Source organism: Falco punctatus, assembly GCF_963210335.1.
Source record: "Falco punctatus genome assembly, chromosome: 9".
Classification (NCBI taxonomy): domain Eukaryota; kingdom Metazoa; phylum Chordata; class Aves; order Falconiformes; family Falconidae; genus Falco; species Falco punctatus.
Genome location: NC_137589.1, coordinates 2984841 through 3009478, shown reverse-complemented (window position 1 = coordinate 3009478; position 24638 = coordinate 2984841). Strand labels below are relative to the sequence as shown.

General features: G+C 43.8%; 1 protein-coding gene across 1 annotated transcript in view; it reads right to left on the bottom strand.

Annotated features, from left to right (window-relative positions):
* Nucleotides 1-1614: 1614 nt before the first annotated feature.
* Nucleotides 1615-24638, bottom strand: part of CLRN3 (clarin 3) — a 31830-nt gene continuing 8806 nt past the window's right edge. The window contains exons 2-3 of the mRNA XM_080400871.1: nucleotides 20015-20194; nucleotides 1615-17775 (exon numbers count right to left, since the gene is read on the bottom strand). Of these exons, the coding sequence (XP_080256997.1) occupies nucleotides 17501-17775; nucleotides 20015-20194 (455 nt within the window). The 3' untranslated portion in view covers nucleotides 1615-17500. The remainder of the gene's footprint in view (nucleotides 17776-20014; nucleotides 20195-24638) is intronic.

The following is a 24638-nucleotide window of genomic DNA, read 5'->3' as shown; positions in this document are numbered from 1 at the left end:
GTTGAGCTCCCAGCTGGAGGTGGGATCGAAGCCTGGCGACGCTTCTGCACCCTGCTTGAAATGAGGCCAAACCAGCAGGGATCAGCTCACCCTTCTCCGGAGGCAAGAAGCTGGCCTCTCTGCTGTGAAGGGGCAGACCCGTGCTGGGTTCAATTGTGCTGCTGGCTGAAGGGATTGACGCTCTCGCTGCTTGCCTGCGATGGAAAGCCACCGCAGCAGCACCAAGCCTGGGAGCGCCACGGGGGCACGTGGCTGGCATGTGGCAAAGGGACCTCCGTGTCATCTCCGCTTCTGGCTGGGAAATCCTCCACGTGTTCTTCCTGGGAGTGCAGCAGCCTCCTTAGAGAAAGGCAGGGCACAAAGCTGTGAGGGAGAAGGGATGCTAAACCGAATTTCCTTCGGATGGAGGACAGGGCTGGATCTCATGAAGACAATCCCAGGTTTCTGGGGAATCTTCAGAACTGCCAGTGGGTGAACATCAGCGCTCGGCATTACCGCGGCTGTACTGGGGAAGGAAAAGCCTTTAGACACTTGATCATCCCCTTAGCTTGCTATGGTTAATGCTCTCCTCCAGCTTTTCTAAGAACCGTGTCAGAATTAAGAATTTCAGAATAGAAGTCCAGGTGTTTAGATATGCAGAGGAGGTAGATATGTGGGAAATCAAATGGAAAACATTGTGTTAGGCAGAATAAATATTTTGCGAGGCTTACAAGCCTTAAGCTTGGGATTGTGGGAAAACCAGAATTAAACCCAAATATTTTTGTTGGAGTTGCATGCTATTTTGTTGTACATCACTTAGTAGTTCATAAGTCTGTTGGAAGTATTTAATACTGCCTATAACTTTATTCATTATATATTTCCCATATCTCAACCTAAACCCACTTTTTTCCCCTTTTTAAAGCAGATCTGTTTTTAATTGATTGAGAAAGTCTTTCCATCAAGTGCTAGGCACTATTAGATACTGGGAGGTTTTTACTGCTTGAAGGAAAAAAGATCACTGCCCCATCCTGACACTGACAAATTGAGTCCTTTTATTTGTTAGACTTTCAACATAAGACTTCCCTGCCATTTCTATGAAGGAATGTACTAGCTTCAATATCTTCCTCTAAAAAGGATTTGGAGGAAGCAGCACCCCTGCAGGCAAATTCCCCTTTGTTGATCAGCAAAGCACCGGCCACTGGGGGAGGAGGAGACCCAGCCACGCTGCCCCTGGACAGAATCAGCCCTTACTGCACCACCTAAGCATGTTTAAATACGTTTGTTGATACGTCCTACATTTATTTATGCATGTCTTAGTTTGGTGTGCTATGAAAACTAACATGTTGAAAATGGGGGGTGTTCAGCCATAATTAAATCAGTTCCACGATACTATCTGATCAGATGGATCGTCTTTGTTTTCAACCTGGGGAGGTAAAACCATCCTCTGGCTTTAAGCTGTTCCACGGATGAGAACAAGAGTGCTCTTGGTCTTAATGAATGCTAACAAGTAGCTACAGCTTTTTGTAGCTGTAGGGCTTTATAGGAGAGGAAAATATCGCAGACTAAATCCTTCAAGATGCTTTGTGACTTTCAGCTGAACATATTTAGTCTTGAAGTTCATCATGGACAACTATCTGATCAGATGGATCGTCTTTGTTTTCAACCTGGGGAGGTAAAACCATCCTCTGGCTTTAAGCTGTTCCACGGATGAGAACAAGAGTGCTCTTGGTCTTAATGAATGCTAACAAGTAGCTACAGCTTTTTGTAGCTGTAGGGCTTTATAGGAGAGGAAAATATCGCAGACTAAATCCTTCAAGATGCTTTGTGACTTTCAGCTGAACATATTTAGTCTTGAAGTTCATCATGGACAACAGTCCTCATACACAAAGTAAGTTTGTCTATACACCAGATGGCTTTGCTTTTCAGAATTACCAGGTAATAGCGTATATGTGAAAGAAGAGGGTTTCTGCATCCTTGCAAGTGCATGGATGGCACTTGCTAGCTTTCTAGAGAAAAATTTGCTCTTTAAATTATTTTGGACACATGTAATAAATCAATATGAATGATGAAATAAAACTCTGGGGTTTATTCTTGCAAGTCCATGCCAGGGAACATTTATTGGAATAAGTGATGACATCTTCTTTTCTCTAAAGAGGGATGAAGAGTATTATCCACAGAAGAGATCAACGCCCTGTTCCTTGACTCTCCTTTGAAAAACTTGTTGAAGAAGAACAGGAGATGCTGCCTTGTCCAACTCTTTTCTTATACCTGACTTCATTTACCTGCTGTACCCCTGATTAAAGGACTTTCATACTCTCTTACATCCTGTAGTTTCCTATCAGCCTTAACTGTTAGGTGTGCTGCTTAGCAATAAGCTGTATAAAAGTGTTTTCAAATAGAGTTTTGTAAAAAAAAAATGTCTGAAATCACCCCAGAACTAACCAGAAGCTACAGATCCTTTTCAGCAAGCTTCTTTTTCTTTGGTTTCAATAATGGAAATTATTTCCAGATTAGAAATAGTCACCCTCTGGCTGCAGCAAAATAATCTGAATGCACACTTGCTTGTAGGATACTTTGACATCTGTCAGCGTATTTCATTCATTATCTCATATTAAACCTAGAGGTGCTATTAAAATCCAATATACTGTGCAACAGGTTTGATCTGCAGGGAACATGGTGATATTTGTAACCAAAGTGACTGCAAGTACCATTTAAAACCAAACTAATGTGTCCATTTAAATATTATTTTGAATGATATACCTTTGTATTGTGTTCTCTCCCGTGCAAAGTTTCATTTCCAGTGAACTGTTGGAAAAATAAACCAACCTTATTTCAAAATGTAGGAACTGTGGTCACTTGAGCATGTCTCAGCTTACAAGGCCAGGGCTGAGTGAAGCAGGGTGAAGGGAGAGATGGTGATAAGTAACCACCAAGATGGTATCAGTGAGAAAAGGCCAGCTCTGTGAAATGAGGGCCCTGCTTATCTTCTCATATTCACAAAAGACAAATGAAGATGGATGAATATGGGTTTGTCAGTTCTTGTCAGGCTCTATAACTATACTGCAGGTAACATGCCATGCCTGGAAAATAGCGATTTATGGGCTGAGAAACCTTCTTTATACATTAGAAACAGCTACTTGAGAGGTGCATGTTGCCCAGCTGCTCTAACTTTACAGGCATCCATAACCAGCAGCAGGTTTATTCTTGTGGATGCTTCAGTGAGTGTGGTTTCGGGGTTTTTTTTTTCCCTTTGCTGGTTGCGGATTTGACCGTAGCGTCAAAGGCAACGTGTAACCTATGGTATATAGAATGACCGCTTTCATTTAGCCTCTCTTGCTGCTGTTTCCTCCCTGCAGACAGACCATTAAATCTGGTAAATACATAGGTTTGTTCTTAAAAGCTCGTTTTTTACTCCCAGCTTGCTGGTAAAAGATCCCCTTGAAATACTGGTGTGAAGGCTGCTGCCCAGCTGGCCCTGGCAAGCGTCACATCCCTTGTGCGTCTCTGCTCCTGCCTGCGCAGGGGACGGGAGCAGCAGTGTCCAAATGACAGAAATATCACTGTCTTCTATTTCACACTGCAAACCCTAAAGCGTTGTCTAACCTATGCTGGAAGGTAGCTGGGTGCAACATGATGAGGGATGGGTGAGAACAGGACCTACAGCTTTCCAGAGTTCAAAGTTCTACTGGCAGAACTCTTCCAGTTCTCCAGAGAAATTGTGGCCTGTAAACCGAGCACCTGAACAGCTCGTTTGGAAATCCAGATGAATTCCTGTGGCTGTAACGTGGTTAAACTGGGGACCGTGGTCTCAAGCAGTCCGAGGCCTGGCAGGCTTGCGCCGCGTGCAGAACAGCGATCACGTCTGCGGTTCTTGAGTCCCCCAGGCCTTGGCCACAGCCTGAACCACGAGCTCTTTGTTGCTGATTTAAACGTAAAAGTAGAGACGTCTCTATCGCATCCCAAAGGGTAGAAATCACACACGTGCAAAATTGGAAGAAAACTAAAGCCCTTGTCTTAATTTCTCCAGTTCAGGGGCGTTTGTGAGGCTCGATTTAGCCACCTACCAGGAAGTGGAGATTTCTTTAAATTGTGACTCGTCTGTGCTTAGAAGAAGATAGGCAGGTTTCAATCTTTCTCATTCCGCACTGAATGACAACCATAATGGGTCATCTTACAATAATTTGATAGTTTGTGGCAACACATTGTCTTTTTTTTTTTTTTTTTTACTTCTGTTACAGTCACATGATGAAGGCCGTGGCATTGCTCGTGTTTCAGTCCTGTCAAAAAACCCCACAGCGTACCCTCTACAAGAAGGAGAGAAAAAATGGCTGATAAATGTTGTTTATGTATTAGTTTCATCATCCTGCATTGGATGCATTAATGTGATTGAGCTGTGGACAAATGAGCACGTTGGGAAATCGGGGAGTAGAGGGCATTTGTTGTTTCTGTTTTTCCTGAGCAGAGGTAAACTGATAGGGATGACTACCCAGTAATAATGCCTGCAGATGTCTCCTGCCCAGATATTCCTGAGCAGAGACAGAATTTTCTATGAGAGCCTGATGACTACATCCGCACTTCACCATATCAACTCTGTCGAGCATGGTTATGCTGTGATCTTCTAAAGAAATAGGTCTTTGTGGGTAGTCCCAATATGCACTTATAATTCAACAGTGATCTAGCTCTGATAATAATGTTATATATATATATATAAAGTATTAGTGAAGATCTTGACTGTGGTTAATTTGCAATGTTTATAATTTGGCTTACAGGTTTTCTGAGGATGGCACTATATATATATTTTAACTGACTATAATTGCTGTCCTTAAGCACTTGCAGTTTTTTATTCAGTACTGCAATAACAGCCTGGTGTGACGTCTATGCAAAGGTGCCTGATTCTCGGTATGGTTACATTAGTTCAATGTAGGTATTCTTGGGTTGGTTTTGATTTTGTTTGCTTCCACCAGAAGATGCAAAAGTGTCTGGAGAACTTGATGCTTGAAGCAAAAATTGCTCTTGGTGCTATCCAATCTGTGTTAACTTATCTTTAAATGAATGTGGGGAAAGCAAGCTGAGATTAGTGAGGATATTTTGATCCCCATCTGTTTCCCCTTACAGGTTAAACATGAAAAGATTCCCATTATTGTCATGCTGATTTGTTCACAACTCGATCCAAAGCCCACTCACCTCAATGAACGTTCCTGTTCTTTCCTATTTCCAATTCCTTTGCGTGAGGGCGTCAGAGCAGCTTCTCCCAACACAGAAAGACACAGCAGCTCACCCACCAGGAAAGGAAGATTTTGGTCACTGCTGTAACGTGCTTCTGTCAGAAAGAATCAAAAGTCATATTAAGGTTTGGGAAGAGGCTTAAAAAGGCAGTTTAAAATGCTGGCAAGTGATTCACTGCTGTGATGGTAGGAGGTTCCCACTGGGACACGTACCTTTAGAGATGTGCACCTACTCCGTGTGTATCCCCTGTGTCTTCCATGTGCTTTGCTAGCTCTGCTATTTGTTCAGTTCCTAGAGTAGCTTTTCTCTTTTTTTGAGAGGTGGGGTTATGGAATCTTTGAAAAGTTCATGTATTGCCTTAGTAACCAAGTTTAAATTGTCTTTTTATTACATTTAATGTATGTGTTGACAGTAAAAAGGAATTTTCTTCTTGATTTGCTCCAGCACAGGTGATTGAAGTCTTTCTAGCACAGGATAATGGTGCGCAGAGACTGACAGAGTTTGCGTGTATTACCCACTTGCATTTATCTTGAATAGGAATTATTATTTATTTATTCAAAAAGAAGAATAAAAATATCCACACTATTGTCTGCATGGATGCTAATTAGAGATATGTATGTGATGGAACATTATTCTTTAGAGTTTTATTAGTCCTGTAAGACAACACCGACTCTATGTGGGTAACTTATTTCTAATGTGCCTTTCTTCAACCTCCTGCTCTGCTGGATTCAACGAGCTTCCCAGTGCAATCAGCTGTCTTCCCAACAACTCCTGAATACTCTGGTCCTGGATTGTACGCTGGTTCTCAATATTTGGCCCTATATTTTACATCCTTTCCTTCAGGCTTGCCATCCTTGCCACAGGCTTACAAAGGTAGGGTCTCAGTGTGGGTGTGGATGTCTGTTTCCAGTCCCAGTTCTCAGCTTGTTCACCTACACTGGTATAAGCTGTGTTGGGTTGCATTGGAGGTCTGGCCAGCCCAGTTGCTTGCCTGCTCTGTTCGTTACTGGTCATGCCAGAGCTCTTTCCTACTCCTGTTCATCTTTGTTGCCTTTCTCTGGACCTTTTCCAGTACTATGTCCTTTTTCTTTTTTTGAGATGGAGCATATCTAACCTGTACAGGCAAGCCATGGATTTATATGTCACAGGATTACATTCTGTCATCTCTGTTCTTTTCCATTATTATTTTTTGATTTGCCCAACATTTAGTTAGCTTTTCTGACAGCTGTTGAGCACTGAGCTGAAAACCCTGAAGCCTCAGCCTGCGTCAGCTCCGTGTACATAATTTCAGATGTGAAATGGGGTCATTTTTTCAGTATGCATCACTTCTTGCTTCAGTATGTGACCATACTGAACCGCGCACACCTCCACGGAACGGGAACAATGACCTCCATCCTCTGCAAGATCCAGCCACTGACTCCTACCATAGGTTCCTGCCTCATATGCGTTATCAGTGCCCATATACGTTACCAGTGCCAGGCCCTCCCTTATGCCACAGCTATGTGGCTGCCTCAAAAGCCGTAGCTGGTGGACTTTGTAAAAAGCTCCTTGGAAATCCAAGAAGACTGCGTGACCTGGACAGCCTGATCTTTGTTAGTCTGAACGCAGATGTAACGAGCTTTGAGGCTTACCCTGCTGCGCTGCAGATGGTGTGCATTGTCTGTCATGCGTGTATATGTCACAGAGATTTAGTGTGCATGGTCAAATGTCTTCCATGGATTGTCTCATGTGACTGCTCCAGACCTCTCCCAAACTCTAGGGCCGGCCCTGTGACACCGCTTCATCTCACAGTGTGATTCGTGGTGCGGTGCAGTGAAACCTTCGGCTAACAGAAGTCCTGGCTCTGCAGGCAGTGTCTAAATGTAAACTCACGGATAGCTAGGTACCATCTTAGGAAACACTTTTGTAGTATAAATCACATAATTCTGTGTTTGCCATGTGATGCTACTGTCCTGTTGCCTCTTCTCTTTGAAGTTGGACTTTTCCCGGCAACAGTGTATTCTACCTGGGGAATTGCTGCCAAAAGCCACTGTTAAAACAGTTTCTGTTGAAGCGTTTGGCAATGGTGCAGTGAAGGAATTCACTAGATTGGCTAATTTTCTTTGTGTGACTGGATATGAACCCACAATATCTTGGCCCTTTACATGAAATGCCTTTTTTTTTTTTTTTCCTTCTCCTTGCCATTAGATCTCTTATATGAAATCCTCAGATTCAGTAGACACCAGAAATACCGTACATACTTAAAGCACAGGCAGATGAAGACAATGTCTAGGCTGAATGCCAAAGTCCTTAGGAAAGTAAACTAGTTTTATTATAATTAGTGATTTTCTTATAATCAGGATATTATCCATCTTTCAGTGGCTTTATTAGCATTGACAGCTTCCTTGGGGCCAAGCACCAGTGTGTTCATCTAGTGCCCTATCCTGCGAAAGTCTGTGTCTTCTCAAATAGTCCCACTTAGCAGATGGGAGCAATGGGGGATGAATCTGATCCTTAATGTGTAAAAACATACATGAAAACAAGCAGTCTAAATAACCCAGAGGTAACTGGGTCACCACTGCAGGATGTCCAGCACAGTGAAGGTCCCTCAGGAGAAGCTGTCACAGCACAGGGTGCTTTGCTGCAGGAGCAATGGTCTGCAGAGAACACTCTAATCCTCAGAGAGCACCTGGGGAACTGCAGGCTTCCCAGAAAGATTTTTTTTTTTTAATATTATTTTCTCTTCAGGGCTTCCCAGGTATTGGGTTGTTTGTGGGGTTTTTTTGTTGTTTGGTTTGTTTGTTTGTTTAATTAAATATTGAAAAATTAAATGTAAGAGAGCTTAAACCACCTCCTTTAAAAATAACAAAACAGTCCTGAAAATATTCCTCCAGTAAATAATGTGGTCTAGGGTAAATTGTTCCTTTCAATATATTATTCAAGACATAATGTATGACATCAGAAGTCTATATATACAGCATGGATAATCATAAGGAAAATCTATCAGACAATCATAGAGCTGGGCAGAAACTTTGGAAACATGGAAAATTGACCTTTTTTTTTTTTTTTTTTTTTTTTAACTTTTTGACCACATGCAAAACCAAAACAAAGAACGGGGACAAGGGGTGGTGATGTTTCCAATTAATAATCTCTTGGTTTGGGGTAGGTTTAGATAATGTTGGAAATTAAATGTCTTTTGATTATTTTTTTTTTTCCTAATCTCTTTCTAAGAAAAGCAGTCATTTCTTCATTGGAAAAGATTGCTTTAGCATTGGAAGGTGCATACCAATGGCAGAGTAATACAACTCCATTGTACATCTATATCTTCCTATACTGATGTTGTTGAATTAAGTTCACTTTTAATTATGTACAGCTTTCTTCTGCACTGCTGACTTTAAGAATTCCTCTTTTTCCTAGAAGCTTAAATCTGAAAGTACTAATATTCATTGTAAAATGTCTATGCTTATTCTGAGGCTTTAGTATGTAGAACTAGATGAAAAATACTTCTTAAAGAGGGCCATTAATCTCCGCAGTCACCCTGTATTTTCCTAGGATTTATTCTTAATCTATTTCTTTCATCATACAAAAATATGGAGTCTGAAAATACTGTTCATTCTGGAGTATTTATTTCCCCTCTATAAAATACAGGTTTCTGTCAAAGCCTATCTGAAGCTGAAAAACCTGCTTTCCTTGCATATGGAGTTGGTGATCAGGTTAAACATACCAGCCTTTGACATGGAAGGAGGACTTGTCTGGATTTGGCTTCTGAGGGAGCATCCTTTTCTTTAAAGTTTTGGGTGAGGAATGGGAGAAAAGCTGCCTTTCCCATGGTCACAGATGTATTCTCTCTTTCCTATATCCAGGAGATAATTAACCATGTTTGCAAAAGAATTTTGAACCATACTGTTTTATTCTTATTTGGGATGATGTTTTTGTTCATACTTTATTGATCAACAAATATAAGTGAACGTTGTCTTGGTAACCTTTGCAAAACACAGTATTTCTACCCTTAACCTGAAGACTGGGACTGTATGAAAATCCCCTTTTCTCTTTGAATCTGTATTTCTAACCATTATCAATCTCAATAGATTTGGTGGGTTTTTAGCATTCACACCGGCCGTTCTGATTAAGTCCTTTGAACATCCTGTAGCCTTGCAAGCTTCTGTTTTTTGGGGGGCTTCTTGTGGTTTCTTTGGCAATTTACCTCTTCTAATATTGGGAACTAGCCAAGAAACCTTTTCCAGTGTCTGTATTAGCAACCCACCACTCTGTGCTGTACCACTTGTGCTGGTTTCCAGGATGCCCACAGAGTTCGGGTGTCCATCAGAGCACCTAAAATTAACGTGCCATTTGGGCGATGCTTTTTCTTGGAGGTTTTTGTTTGGTTGTTTGCTTGTTTTGTGCCTCGGAGGAGGTGAAATATAGTATTGTCTTTGCATGTAGAGTGAAGACAATTCTCTCTCTCCCTCTGTTTTTCACTCTCCCCTTCAAAGGAAAACAGAAAAGGAAAACCCATTGTTTTTTCCTTCCTATGAGCAGCCTGGGAAGGTGGCTGCTGCCCTCTCATGGCTCCCCAGGCAAACAGGCAGCAGCAAAGTGGCTAACAGCGGCTGAGCATCCCCCTTTTTTTTCTAGCAAAATTCTTTTGCAAGGCACAGGAGCAGAACCCAGCTGTCTGAATAGGCTGAGCAGGAAAGGGTAACTCTGAATTATTGCAGAGAATTCTGTTTTGTGGGATTTTATTTCCTCTTTTTTTTTTTTTTTTTTTTTTGGTTCCTTTTCTTCTAAGAGGCTTGACGACCACAGGTAACTGCTGCTCCAGCAGCAGAAGCCCTTTAATGCCTGGAGTTCATTGCCCTGAGATAACTGGGTGCATCGGGATTGCTTATAGAAATACCTGTCAGCACCACCTATATCCTGTTGCCTACAAAGATGAGTTTAAAGTCATCTCTTCAATGTTCAAGCATTTGCTGCTGATTTATTAAAAAAAAACCCCACACTAAACTAAACTAAAAGACAACCAGGCTGTGATCTGTCAACCTAGATGCTCGTGCAACCCTGCACATCTGAGCAGAGCCATTGCCCTTGGTGGTAAGCAGTTTGCCTGGCAGTGTTGAAGCTCCTGCCACTCCGTGCCCACAGCCAGCGCTTCTCTGCCCTTCGGCGGGATGGGGTAAAGCTTTAGCCTTAGCAAAATGTGTGGGGAGAAGAGCTGTAGGTGTTTTCAATCACTGGGCTCAGGTTGGAGCTGCGCCTCTAGGGGGAACGCTGCAGAGAGCAGGAAGGTCTCTCTCACTGCCTCTTTGGACTCTTTTATAAGCAGACTTCTTTTCTTTGAATTAAGTTTTGACAGTGATCTGTTCTCCTTTTGAAAAGGCCTCTGTCCCTATTACCCAGCTAAGGCAATGTGCACATACCTGATCCTTCCTTCTGGCTCTCCTCTGGGAAGGTGCTCCCCCCTTCCCCAGTACTGCTTTGCAGCGATAACACCAGGAGGTACTGCAACACCCTCTCCCAAAGATGCCTTTAAAGAGATCCTCATTGAACTTTGTTGCAATTCTTGTCTAGATTAGTTTGAAAAGGTAGATGAGTAGACAGGAGAGAGATGAGATGATCCCTGAAATGTGCCCATTCTTCAGAGGACTGAACGAGAAGCTCACCTAGGAGCAGTGCTGACAAAAATTATCCCAAAAAGAAGGGAGATGTAAACTGAGGAGAAAAGCTTTGTTTCTGTCCTTGCAATAAATTTTTCCAAGTGGGGATTCCTTTGGGATGGTTAAGCACCAGCGCTCCCTTCCAGGCTAACTTCACACCCCCGAGGCACTGCATGAAGCCCAGCGTGCACCCCGTGCCATGCCCTGTGTGCTCCTCAGGGGGAGGTAGGAAGTCCTTATCTGGTGGAAATGCTGCCAGCAAAACAACTTGATGAAACTCCGTTCCAAGTGTGGGACAGAAGATGCCTGTGGTAAAGCCTCACAAAATCACAAGTGCTCAGGACAACGTTGGGAGTGGGTTTTAAGAGCTCCTCGTGCATGGGGTTGACCTGAGCTCCACATGGGACTTGCCACTGTCTGAGAAGTGGGAAATTCATCGGAGATTTGACTGCTGGGGGCTGTTACTCATACTGGAGCAGCATTAACGTGGGCTTCACCAGCTGTGCTAAAATTGTTGAAATACTTTACCTAAGAACCCCACATTTTAGCTCAGGTGAACAAATGCAGCGGCAGGAACGCAGCCGTGGCGGTGGGGGGCATGGCTGCAGCCTGCACCGCTGTGACAGGCACGCCGAGCTGCCTCCTTTGAAAACTTTTGAAAACTAAGTCACAGCTTTAAAGCAAAGGTCTGAACGGGTGAGAGGTGGAAGGGGAGGGAGGAGCTGCTGATGGGCTCATTTCAAAGGTGCTGGCAGCGTGTGTGCCTTCCCGGCTTCCATCACAGCGCTGCATCTTCCCTACTGTGTGACAAAACAGGTAACGCCATTTCATGCAATCGTAGAATCATTTAGGTTTGAAAAGACCTTTAAGATCATAAAGTCCAACTGTTAACCCAGCACTGCCAAGCCCTCCACTAAACCATGTCCCCAGGCACCGCATCTACAAGTTTTTTAGACACCTCCAGGGCTGGTGACCCCACCAGCTCCCTGGGCAGCCTGTGCCAGGGCTTGCCCACCCTTTTGGTGAAGAAGAACTTTCCCTGGCACCCAACCTAACCCTCCCCTGGCGCAACTCGAGGCCGTTCCCTCTTGTCCTGTGGCTGGTTCCCTGGGAGCAGAGACCGACCCCCCCTGCCCACAGCCCCTGCCAGGGAGCTGAGAGCGATCAGGGCCCCCCGAGCCCCCTTTTCTGCAGGCTGAGCCCCCCCAGCTCCCCCAGCCGCTGCCCACCAGCCCTGTGCCCCAGCCCCCTCCCCAGCCCCCTGCCCGGCTCTGGACACGCTGCGGCCCCTCAGGGTCTGTCTGGGAGTGAGGGGCCCAGAGCTGAGCCCGGCTTCGAGGGGCGGCCTGGCCAGTGCCCAGCGCAGGGGGACGGGCGCTGCCCTGGCCCTGCTGGCCACGCTGCTTCGGCTACCAGCCAGGGTGCTGCTGGCCTTCTCGGCCCCCTGGGCAATGTAGCTTCTACACAGGCAGGAGCGTTAGGCAGGCTTGTGCAGGGAAGGTACTTGAGTAGAAAAATAGAGCTGCTAAGTCAATGAATATTGAAAACCCGGTACAACATGTTATGAGAATAAAATGCTCACGTGTAGCCAGTCTAAACCTCCCCGGTACGTTTTCATGCCACCATTCCTTGAGCAGCCGTATGTTTGAGTAGCAGTCCCAGAGGCTTTACTTAGAGAAGGGACTCAGAGGAAAAGCTGCAGTCGTGCTTTCTGCAGGGTCAATGTGACAACATCAGTTGTCAGGGACGGTGACAGCGTCCCCCACTGCTGTGTTGTCCCATGGTGAACCTGGTTTCCTGCTCTCCTCCCTTCCATCCACTGTCTGAACCTGCTACAGGGCTGCAAGAGTAATATTTATTTTTAATTCTCTGATACTTCTATAGTAATCATTACTGTGTCGGCGATACTGCGCTTGATTTAGAACATCGATTGTTAATTCTGGCAGTTCTCCTACCAGCAGAGATTTTTAAATAGCAGGAGCTGGATGACTCTTTAGCAGAATAGCTCCTGGGGGACAGGGATTGGTTTTATTGACTGAGTCTCTTTGCCTGTGGGTAACAGCAAAGCTGCACTGACTCTTTTTTCTATAATTGTGAAGTTAACTAGCTTCTGCCGTGCTGTCAAGTAGATATGCCTACATCAAGAATTATTGCATTTGCCTGCTGTGAGGTTTGCAATGTGTCTTATTAAATGCTTTCAGCTGCTGCTAAACATTAAGGTAACTGATAATTTACCGGGTATTAAGGATCTTCTGTGTTTTCAAAGAAAAAGCTGCCTCTATTCAGCATTTCTACAGCTGTTGATTAGGTGTAACTTTTATCCAGTGTAAAACTTTTTGAGTGAACCATAAATATAAAATAGAACTTGCATAAATAGGAAGCAGAACTTCAGAGGTGCAGAACTTCTGAGGTGGGAATGTATTGAGTAATGCTCTATGATTATTTAAAAATCCATTAGTTCAATCATGACCACTTTATTAGAAACATCTAAGTGACTTAGCAAGAGTGAAATAAGTCACCTACTTAGTTGGAGCAACTGTTATAAATAGGCCAGCTTGGATTAAGAGTGAGGGGCTGCCTTGGATTTCTCCAAGGGGAGAAAAAGAAGGAAAAGAGATGTTTTAGTCCCATCAGAGTGGGGAGCAGAGGGGAGCTGCTGGCTGCCTTGCTGGATAATCCTCCTCTCATTCTTCTCCAGCTGTCAAACTCCTGGCAGCGTTTCGCAATAGCTGTAGTGAGTCATGGTTTCCCAAGCGTGTTGCATATGGAGCGTGTGGAGCATGCAGGATTTGTCCCGCTCAGCTCTGTGTGTGCAGTGCCAGGGGTGCTGGAAACACTTGGCCGGAGGGCTCAGCCTTTCACCACACTGCATGGCAGGTGCTGCTGCCCAAAGTCACACATGAACACCACGGCCACTGACCATCCTGCTTGCTTGCCCCTGGTGCTGGCTCCACCAGCAGGAGCCAAAATCACTCCTGGCCCTGTTTGGACCAGACCTCATGTTTTCCCACAGCAAGTCCTGCTGAGGTTATTAACAGCGAGCCAGGCAGGCAGCAGAAGCTGTCCATGGAGATACAGGACTTGAGCTCAGTTTTTAGCATTTCCTAGCCACCTTCGGATCTGAGGTGCAAGGCAAAGGAGCACATCGCACACATCCCTGGGGAGCTCAGAGCTGGGACCTTGGATGCTGGGGTGAGGATTCATTTTTCAGCTGGTTTCAGCCTGTATCCTTCCCTTGACCTGAGCAGACACGGCTCCTGGTGAAAAGCAATGCGCTTCAACTGCTGGCAAGTGATGAATGTGTAAAATTACCCCAGGTTTAGATAAGACGGGAGCTTGATTTTTCTTTCAAGAGTGCATCAAGCTGACAGTGCAAGCTTTTTGCCTTTTTACCTAAGGGTAAACTGCCAGAATTTGTCCTCATTAAGAGGATAAGTGTACTGAACACAGCTCCATTCATTTCAAAGGCTGCCTGGTTGGCAAGAGCCAGGCCAATTCCTTTTTGATATCCTAAAACTTAAATGCAAGGTTGGATTATGTTGCACCTTTTTTTTTTTTTTTTTCCCTCTCTTTTTTTTTTCCTCCCCTCCTCTTTTTTTCTTTTCTTCCTCTGATAGAAGTGACTGTAACCCAGATGCACAATCCCTTCTTACTGAGCTTTTGAATCAGCAAACGCATACCTGAACAGTTTGGCTTCTTGTTTGTTCATCCCATGTATTTGTCTCCCAGGGCCAGCCCGGTCCTGGAAGGCTGCTGCGCCGTCTGCTCTCTTCTTGGGAGACAGGTGATTCCAGAGTTCTCATATTTTGTAATTTAACTTGGAGGAGGTGCTTCTAAATCAGGCAAGGTACCTGATTGCAGACCTTTTGGTGGCCTCTCTAGAAAATATAACAATCCCCATGGCAGCCGGTGCTTTGCTACCACTTTACAAGGCTGTTGTGGCATTTTGAGGGAAAGATAGGGAGAAAAGTTTGCGACAGTTTTCTGCCTTCGCTTCCCCTCCTTGCAATGCCCTGCCTGCCTCTCACAGTTGTTCTCACTGTGCTTCCACCGCAGCTTGGCCGAGGCTGCAGGACTTCATCTGGGCAGGGACGCACGGCCACTCCTTGGGGCACCGGGGTCTCGGTGCCATGGGAAGCTGCCACCTTCCTTGGCCCCAGCGTAGCCTGATAATTCTCCATCAGCAACGTGTGCCAAGCTGACACCATTGTGTTAAGCAGAAAGTATGTAACGTAGGACAGAGATCATCATTTTGAGCTTGAGAAGGAAAGTCCTGCCTTTAATTTGAAATAAAACATACAGACTAAGGTTATCAAGATAGCCTCGTTAGCCACCTACAACTTTACTATTAAAATTTGACTTTTTTTAGTCTTGTAATGATTTCAGTCTGTAGTTCACATCAAAGCAGGTGAGCTCTCACTACCTAATGACTTTCTGGTGACACGTGTCTTGGCCACCTCACAGCCATACGTGTCAGCAGGTGAGCGTAAGCTCTCTTCAGGCTTCCGGACCGACTTTTAACACAGCCACGTGGTTCAAACAGGCACACAAAAGTGGGAATGTTTTTTTCTTTCCAGCTCTTGTATGGCAATTAGTACTTCAGAGAGGCAGAAATGTCCAAGCAATGGTAAGCCACTGCTTTTCAAAGCAGGAACTCTTGCTCCTCTGGTATTATTCTATTAAAACAACTTTACTTCTCTGCAAGCGAGTGCCCAATATAAGTGTAATTGTATTGTGTGATGGATGCTGGCTGAGTACAACAGTGACAGATGCATGCTGAAACTGTGTGAAAATTTTTGCAGCCAAAGCAAAACTGGCAAATGTTTGGCTTTCCTCCAGCTTAGCTCGCGGGTGCACGGTATCTGACGATTTAACTGCAATGTTTACAGCACTGAAAAGCAGTTCTAGGCATGGTTCTTGTCAGCAGTGCAGAGCAGAAAGCATCTCTTATTTTGTTGACCTGTGCTGCCCCTCAAGTCTTAGAAACCCTCTTTTATTTTTATTTTTCCCCACTCTGCCCTCGTCATACTTTTAGTCAAATGCTTAAGCAGGATGGAAAAGCCCTCTGCTTTGATCCCTTTGAAAGAGCACAGCTGTATAAAGTATTGGGCACTTTAATCCCAGAACTTTATTTTTGCACATAAATAGTGAGAAGTCACCTCTTGTATCTTCTCATCACCTCTTCAGAAATGCTTTTTTTTCTCCACAAACATTCACTTGCATCACAGGACAGCTATCAAGCATGACTGAAAAACATATTGTAAAGGAAAATGATGTGATAAAAAAAAAATTCTCTCCTAGCTGCAAAGATGAGGAGCAAAGGAGCAGAAGGTTCTGACCACCCTTTTGCATGGTGCCCTTCTCCTGCGGCACGTGCGGTAAGCGTGACTTCACACAATGGCATCTGTCCCAAGGTCACCTTCATCTGCTTGCTTTCCCTTGGGGGGGGCAGGAAGGGAGCTTCCCACTTCTGTGCAGTTCTGCAGTTGTGTGTCTTTGTCTGCATATTAAATACTAATTAAACCAGGCATAGGGAGGGTACTGGCCATAAATCATCGCTAATACAGCCCGCTCTCTGGCTTTTGTGGGGGGCACAATGATGGTCTGGCATAGCGGGTGGGTGGCCACACCTGCTCCAGGTGCGGCTTTGCCATTTGCTGTCAAGAGTAATCAAAGGTCTATAAACAGCCTGAACTAGAATTTTGCTAATGTTTATACAAATTAAAATCTTGCAGATACTGGGCTCCTATGCTGTCTTCTGCTGCCCATGGCCCTTCCTCTTGCTCCTGCTGCCCTGTCTGGCACCCCAGCCATGGATGGAAGCAGGGGCAGTGCTGTTGGGAGGTTTGATGTGAAGGTGACTGACCAAAAGCAATTTTGCCCAAGTGCTCACTTTCCTGCCCATGAACAGGAGCCTGCGAGCCTGCCCACAGTCACCACCAGGGCAGTGCCGCAGGGACCTGGGGGAGAAAACCTCTAAACAGGGAAAGAACAGTAGTAGGAATGGCAGGACAAACCAAAGCATCAATACCTTCATGACCATTTCTCACCATCCCCACCGTTCCTGGTGTTTGCACTATTTCTGCCCTTAAGATCACAAATGACATACGCAACCAAAACAGTGTCTCCAGTCTTCCCATTCTGACCCAGAAGGTGAAGCAGAAGTGCATTCATGCTGTGCCAATGTTGGTGCACCCCTGCAGAGAGCTGAGGCAGCCACCATGGGTCTGTCCTGTGGTCCAGAAATAACCAGAAAGCAGGGATGCAAACCAGCCTCTCCATGCTGCATGGGCAAGAGGGTGACAGTCCTCTTGGAAAGGCAGGCAGAGGTGGTACAGACACCAGGAACCCTCCTAGGAGCATGTTTTCATAGCGATCCCTCTGGGAATTACGGAGCCACAAGGTGCATGAGGTTCATTCCTATGGGACGGCCCTGGGATATCATGCACTTTGGGCCATACCTACCCTGAGGTGCTTAGGCAGTATGTTTATGGAAGCTTATAAGTGTTATACTAATACCCAGCATGAAGATAAAATGAAGACACGATAGGTGATTTTGTTAATTGAACTATATACACAAGTCAACTTCAATGGAAATGATCAGCCAGAATTGGCCACATTAAATAGTCATTTTCCTTTACATCCTTTTTTCGGTGGCATCCTTAGAACAGAATGACGTCTTTTGGTGCATTTTCAATGGGTCTTTCCTGTTCTTTCTTCTTAGAATATCTTGCGTGGTCATAGAAATATATGATGATGATGGAAGCAATGTTCAGAAAAATGATGAGCAGCATGATCCAATATGAATATCCATAAGTGTGTACAGATTTGGTATGCGTCTGCAGAAAAGAAAAACATCCATTGGCCAGTTCTACAGACAGGCCGTTTTCCTCTATGCTCACGGGAAAAAGTATCATGACTGTAAGAATGAAGATTCCTAGAAAACATAAATACAAATGTTAGAGGTTAAAGTGTAGTACTGGTTACGTAGCTACTTGTAAATAGTCAAATTGTTTAGAATAGCTGGACTAAGACAAGGATTAATCTAATATTTTCCATTAGCAAAATGCGAGGGCATTTAAAGAGCTTTTGTCCCGTCCAATAGTATCTGCCAGGTGTTTTGACATTGGCAGCTTTATCTTCTGCTAAAATTAATGGATTCTGACTGTGTGTTCTTAGAGCAGGCCATTTAATATAATTTTTCTCCCTGAATTTAGTGTTGATGAGTATAATATATTTGCCCATTGGTTCATTTGCAGAATGCTTATTTGATATGAGCCCAAATTCCTGGGGTGTGCAGTATCACAACTGGATAAAAACCTGAGCAACATGGTCTGCATTCAGGGCTAGCCCAGCTTTCTTCAAGAGCTTAGACTTAGAAACCTTGTGTCCTTTCCAGCACAAATTATTCAATGACTCTGTGATGAGCCAAAATGAGATGTCTTATTAGATTTGTATCTGTTTCCTATAGCCTGAATGGAAGTGGAGTCTGGTTACTTTGACATTTAGCTAAATAATGCTTTTACATCTCTTCTTTCACAGTGCTAATGGAGGTATAACCTCTAAACACCAGTGAAAGTATTTCTATTCCTTCCCTCTAGGTACACCATCCTACACAGGTCCACGCTGAAACAGGTTCAGGTTTTTCTTTTCAGGACACTGGTAGGAGAATTAGGAACCCTCAAGATAGACTCAAACATCAAATCATGCATGATTTTTCATAAAAACATGCCCATGGCAAACTAGACTTCCAGGTCATAGCACTTACAGGGCTGTAAAAAGTAATCGCGATCATCACTGAACATGAGGGTTGACTTTCTCACTAGTATTTATCTTGGCAAGCCCATGGTCCTTTCATTTCAGGTCAAAGCTTGCAGATTCAGTGGGTGCTGGGCTCAGGAAATGAACAACTTTGTCATGTGATGAGACAACGATCTCCTTGTCTCCGAAGCTGAATAATTGTCTAACCTAGGCTTTTGCTCACTTTTGTTACCATGTTTCAGGGCATCCGCAGCTGTTCTGGCATCTGTCTTTGTGGGGGGATCTTAGCTATGGCTGGAGAAAAGGGGGATGGGTTCACCCCCCCACACCTGTTCTCGCTGTGATTAAGACTACATTCGTCTACAGGATGCCCTTTCCACCAAGGTCCAATTTTGGTAAAGCTTGCAGTGTGTGTCCCCAGGAAAGCAGGATGCTGCTGGGGACACGGCTGAAGGGAGAGCAAGCTGCCGAGGGAGATCTGAAAACCTTTTGAAGGACAAAACGTCTATGCTGAAGTACTCTGTAATCAGATGCCTTTAAAGAAAAATTTCCAAGTACAAACCTATTATTAGAGGCGTGCACAATCCCCTTAAGACAGACAGAGTGTGAGAGCTGCAGTCCTTACCGGAGCAGGACGAGGAGGGTAGGACGGTGCGCTGGGAGCGCACAGCTCAAGCCTGCCAGGTAAACCAGGGGTTACATCTCCAGGGAGCTGCTGGACACAGTTCAGGTCTCTAACGACTCAGCCTCTCTACCATGATTTATTTTTTTTTCTGCTTAGGGAATGTTAAAAATATATTTTGATCTGTGAAAGGGTTTTTTGAGGAGGAAATAAATTTTGCTGTGACTCAGTCCTCCTAACTGCTGCCTCCCCATGCTCATGCTGTTGTGCATGTATTTGATTCAACACATTTTTTGGAGATCAACTAGAGTCTATCGTACAGATTAGACCTTAGAGGCCTAATTTGGTAAGTAGGTAACCTAGCAACAAATATGCTACAAATACCATAAAATAGTAACGTAAAGTCTTAAAGAGGTTACAAATGGCACTGAATCATACCCAGTGCATACTTATCTGTTACAGTTTCATTCTGTATTTGTCAGCTTACCCCCTGCTTCTCAATATGCATCACGCATAAAACGATGCTACACCTTTGGGGGCTTTTTCATTTCCATTTTTGCACCAGTGAATCCAGACTCCCACTAATTGATGGTATTGCTTCAAGTAAATAATATTATTTTACTGGTACTTAAAAGATAGTTTTCAGGTATCCCAGCAGTTAAAAACCAAAACCAACTGCACAGAATATTTTTCCAAGTGTTTCCTTTTACACTTATACATTCCTTAATCTTGGAATTAATGAGAATACATAGTATTCATCTGTATGCTGGTCAGCATGCGACACATTACTCACCGCACAAGGAATTCCAGGTGTAGATTCCAGTGGCTCCCAAAAACGTCTGGTAGGGATTACTGACAGCATTAGTGCAGGTAAATCCAGAACTCAGAAGGGAACTCAGTAAACCGAGAACCAGAATCACAATAATCGCAGTGATCATGCTTTTTGCCTTGGTGTTGCTCAGGTTATCTGCAACTGAAATACAGTGGCTCAGCATCAATAATCAACCTTCCCACCTCAGTCTGGTGGCCTTGGACCACCTCATGACTTACTGACATGGCTGTAATTAAGAGCTAATAACCAGAGATTTGGCTGATCTGTAGAGGTCAGGATGTAGAAGGTACAGTAGGTTTCGACACAGCACACGAACCCAAATCCAAAATGCGGTGACAGTACATTAGGCTGAAATAAGTGCATAAGTAAACTTCTCTTCCTTAATAATTCTGTAAATATTTCCTCTCAACATGGCCAGGCACAAATTTTATGCCTAAATCAGATCAGAAAACGAGGCGTTCCTCTGCCCGTTGTTTCTGAGATGTCTGGTAACTTCCACAGGTGCCTATTTAAAACTTGGCTCCAATTGTAGATGAGTTCCTCTTAATATAGCAGCAACCCCCCTCATCTGGAATAAATTCCACAGAGGGAACAGCTTCCAAAAGTCCAGCAAAGCCATTAGCCTGGCAGGGGCAGGTGCAGGTAGGACTGCCGTAGCGGAGCACAGGCACTCACGCACGGCCAAGGCATGGTTGTGCTGTTCTTCATATCCTGACTAGACCTATCTCCACATCCCACAGAAAAAAAAAAAAATTGGCGGAGGCAGTACTTGCTCCCTTCTTTTAAAAGAAAGGAGCAACTCCTGCTTTGTTTTCACCGGGAGGACGGGGTGCCTGGGGTGCTGTGACTCCCGAGGAGCTGCGCTTCATGCTCCGCGCTGCTGGCCCTGGGCTCGGGGAGGGGACGAACGCGGGCTCCCGAGCTGCCGGCTCGGCTCTCGGGCTCTGCTCCCCAGGTCTCCACTCCTAAGGCCGTGTGACAAGTTGCTGAGCATCCTGGCACCTCTCCTTTTCGCTCCAGCTTACTACGGTTGGTACCCAGATTGTTGCTTGCTGTGCTTTCTGCAGCTATGTGTGCGGCTGGCCATGTAGGCATGGCACATATACTCAACCCCTTCAGGACTGTTGTAAATTTTATTGTTTTTGCCTAAATCCTTCTAGTTATTTGATATCTTGTTTATAATAAAAGACAAACATTTGAATGCAATATACTCCAAGTGTAACTGCAGTATAGCTGTGTTGAAACACAGTATTTTCCTCCTTTCAATTTAAAGATTGAAAAGGCAGCTATAATGTGCCTGTGGGTGCCTTACCCTATAACAAATACAACAAAAATGTTTTCAAGCTCTGTTGAAATGGGTGTTGTGATAGACAGCCATCTGTAGGAAAACTTCCTTTCTGTGCTGCTTTTAATACAGAGCCATTACTGCAAAGTATTCAGTTAGTGCATAAATTGGAGAAACCATAGCAGAAAAAATAGTAAAAAACCTCATAAAAAGAAAATAAATGTAATAAAAACAGCTATTGGAAATAAATGAAAAGGAGAGCTTCTCTCGCATTTTATATAAGATTCCTGGTAGAACTTAATTTCTGTTTGAGGAAATGGCAGGTAAGGATGTGTTACAGAAATCAGTTGTAAATTCTTAAGTAAATCTCCTGGAAGAATAGGAAAGACAGGCATTCTGGAGCCATCACTCCGTTAAGTGGAAGTGAGCACGCTGCCGTTGTACTGTGCACTTGTGCTGAAGCAGCCTGGCTGCTGGGGCATTTCTTATTTCAAGAAATAAGTCTGCAGCTGAATCAGACAGGTTTGTGTAATTTCCCTCTGGCAGCCTCACCTAATTTTATCCCTTGAAACATCTCCATAATTGACTGGCTACACCTATTGCACCCTCTAATTGATCTTGTTTATCTCTGACAGTGATCCACAGTTTAGGGGATGTAATTTTGTAAGACTCTACCTGTTGTAAGCATGCCTGCAACAGCACAAGACTAAAGGTTTTAAATCAAATGCTGCTTTCATGGCAGTATTATTTTTTTCTCAATAAAGCAGCCTGCAAACTGAAGGAATCTATAGTAGCTGATCTATTTGAATGGGATCGATAGTAATCCACAGCTGGATAACCTGTGCATCAGCGTAAAATAACCTAATTCCAGAATGAAAGCAGATGTTTTTGTCTTTGCCAGGTCTCTCCTTAATTTCCTGTATCTTTTTTTTTTTTTTTTTTTTTCATCTTTAGCTCTTGTATGGTTGGATAGAATTTCTCAGACTTTTACTGACCTGCACATGAATGACGTCCAGCTGCCAGCCTGGAGGTCTTCCCTAAGCAGTGCTGAGCTGGCACTCAAGCACTTTTACAAGGTCTACGATTACTTACAACACATGCTGAATTATTCATTACAAAATCCAGTCAAATGAAAAAACTACAGTAGAGTTCAACTTAGCTTTCTACTTTTCAGAAGATTCCATAACACATCTGGAAACTGATGATCAAGGAGTTCCGGCAATTTTCAAGCATTTGTCATGTATTTTAAAAGTTAGAACGTTAATGGATTCCTCTCTGCTATAGCAAATTTCAAAGGCTTCCTTGCGTGCCACTGCCCGTGCTGGCTGCCAGCAGCCCGGTGAACCCTGACGTTACGGGACTCTGGGCATGCCTCTTCCTGCACCTTGCTCATAGTCTTTTACGTGTTTGACTTGGAAACAAGCAAAGCTGTAAACAAAGTTTTGTTGCTTTTTTTTTTTTTTTTAAAAAAAAGCTCTTTTACAAACTATTATGTTCATAGGTGGTTCCCTTCAAAGACAAATCATTAAAAAAGCTAGTGAAGACTCTAAGAACTTAAGTTATTTAGTAACTTTTACATTCTACCAGGTCATACAGCTCATCCCCAGAGCTTCCCAAGTAGCTGTGTTGATTTATTGCTCTATTCAGGTTGCCCTGACTAGGCAGTTCACACACTGTGCACTTGCAGAAACCATATTTCTTTGTTTATCTCTCATCTTTAAACTCAGAAATTTCTTTTAATGTTGGGGTTTCCAAAAGAGTAAGTTACGGGGTTTGTAAAGGCTTTTGATAATCGGCTTTTGTATGGCCATTAATAGAAGCCAACCTGGGCTATTGCTGACAAGTAATTTAGATCATCTTTGATTTACTCTTTCATTATTTCCATTCGCCTTTTCTCACACCCAAACATAATGATACCATTTGAGAAACACACTCAGGGTGTGCGGCAGAGATCCCCAGCCAGGGCACACTTGCTCAACAGCAGTGATTTAAAAGGATGCTTATAACTCTTCTTACTGGTGTCTGAAATATTGGAGTGGAGGAAAGCACAGAACTTCATTTCTCCATAGCACAAGCAATCCATTTACTTAAGTATATCATCGAAGGAAAGACATCTACTATCTTAGAAAGACCTGACTATTTGAATTTAAAACTAGTATGTATGAAATTCTGATGAAGTATTTTTCCTATTTCAAGCATGTACGGAATCATACTTCATATAAAATGTGACAATCATGCTTACTATAGAGCTTAAGATTTAATTTAAAATCAGTTCACTTCACCCTGGATATATGCCCCACTGAACTAGTGAGGGATGTGGGCAAACCCATAGTCAGACTATTCATAAAGCACATTTTTTAGCAGCTGTTGAAAGTAACTAGCAACTCCTGGAGCTCACTTGTTCATCCCTGGATGGCTGGTACGTGAGAATTGAGATAAGATACTGTAAATGGTAAGCACAAAAACCTAAATCAGGTGGGGGTAAACCACTACCTCTACTGCCACCGAAATACATGTAGATCACGCAAAGAACTGAAATCCTTTACTGAAGCAAGAGTTTTGGGAACACTTGTCATTAGTTCTAATTAAGATCTATCTGATGGTAGTGCCCAGGCCCTGGGACTGGGTTGTGTCAGTTGCTGTGCAGACAAAGGCAAGGCACATGCCCCAGATTCCTGCCAGACTGCCTCCTTGCCCTGCAATCAGCGCCCCGTGGGTGGGCTTCTGGTTTCTCACAAATCAGCAAAAGTCTGCCCACATGGCGCAAGGTTTGGGGCTTGAGCCAACTGGCATGGAGAGATAGAACCATATATCAACTCCTTCTATAAATGCATACTTACTCTTCTGAAAATTACTTTGGTTATTCTGATAGGACTGTCAATAAATTGGCTTCAATAACTTGTGATTTTGCATTTGTTATGCAATGATCTCAATATATGCGGTACGTTTTGCTGGGAAAGCTGCTGTCTTCAGGTTTTTCATTACGGTGTGGATATTTTAACTGGTTTGCGTGATAGAGCTTAGCCACCCTGGGAATTTGGGTGCCTGTTTGCACAGATAGAATTTCTGTATTAAATTAAGCCGGGAAAGAGCTAGGAGATGGGAGCTATGTGCAGCCTTAGGTTTGCTGTGCTCTACCCTGATAGCTTCTGCGTGATGGGACATCTTACAACAGCCTATGGAAAAAAAAAGTACATTTCATGTTTCAAAATGTTTTCACCTACTCTTCCAAATTTTCATTACTTTTCTCTTGACCGGCTTTTTTCACTTTCACGTGTATATCAGCATTATTGCTTTGAA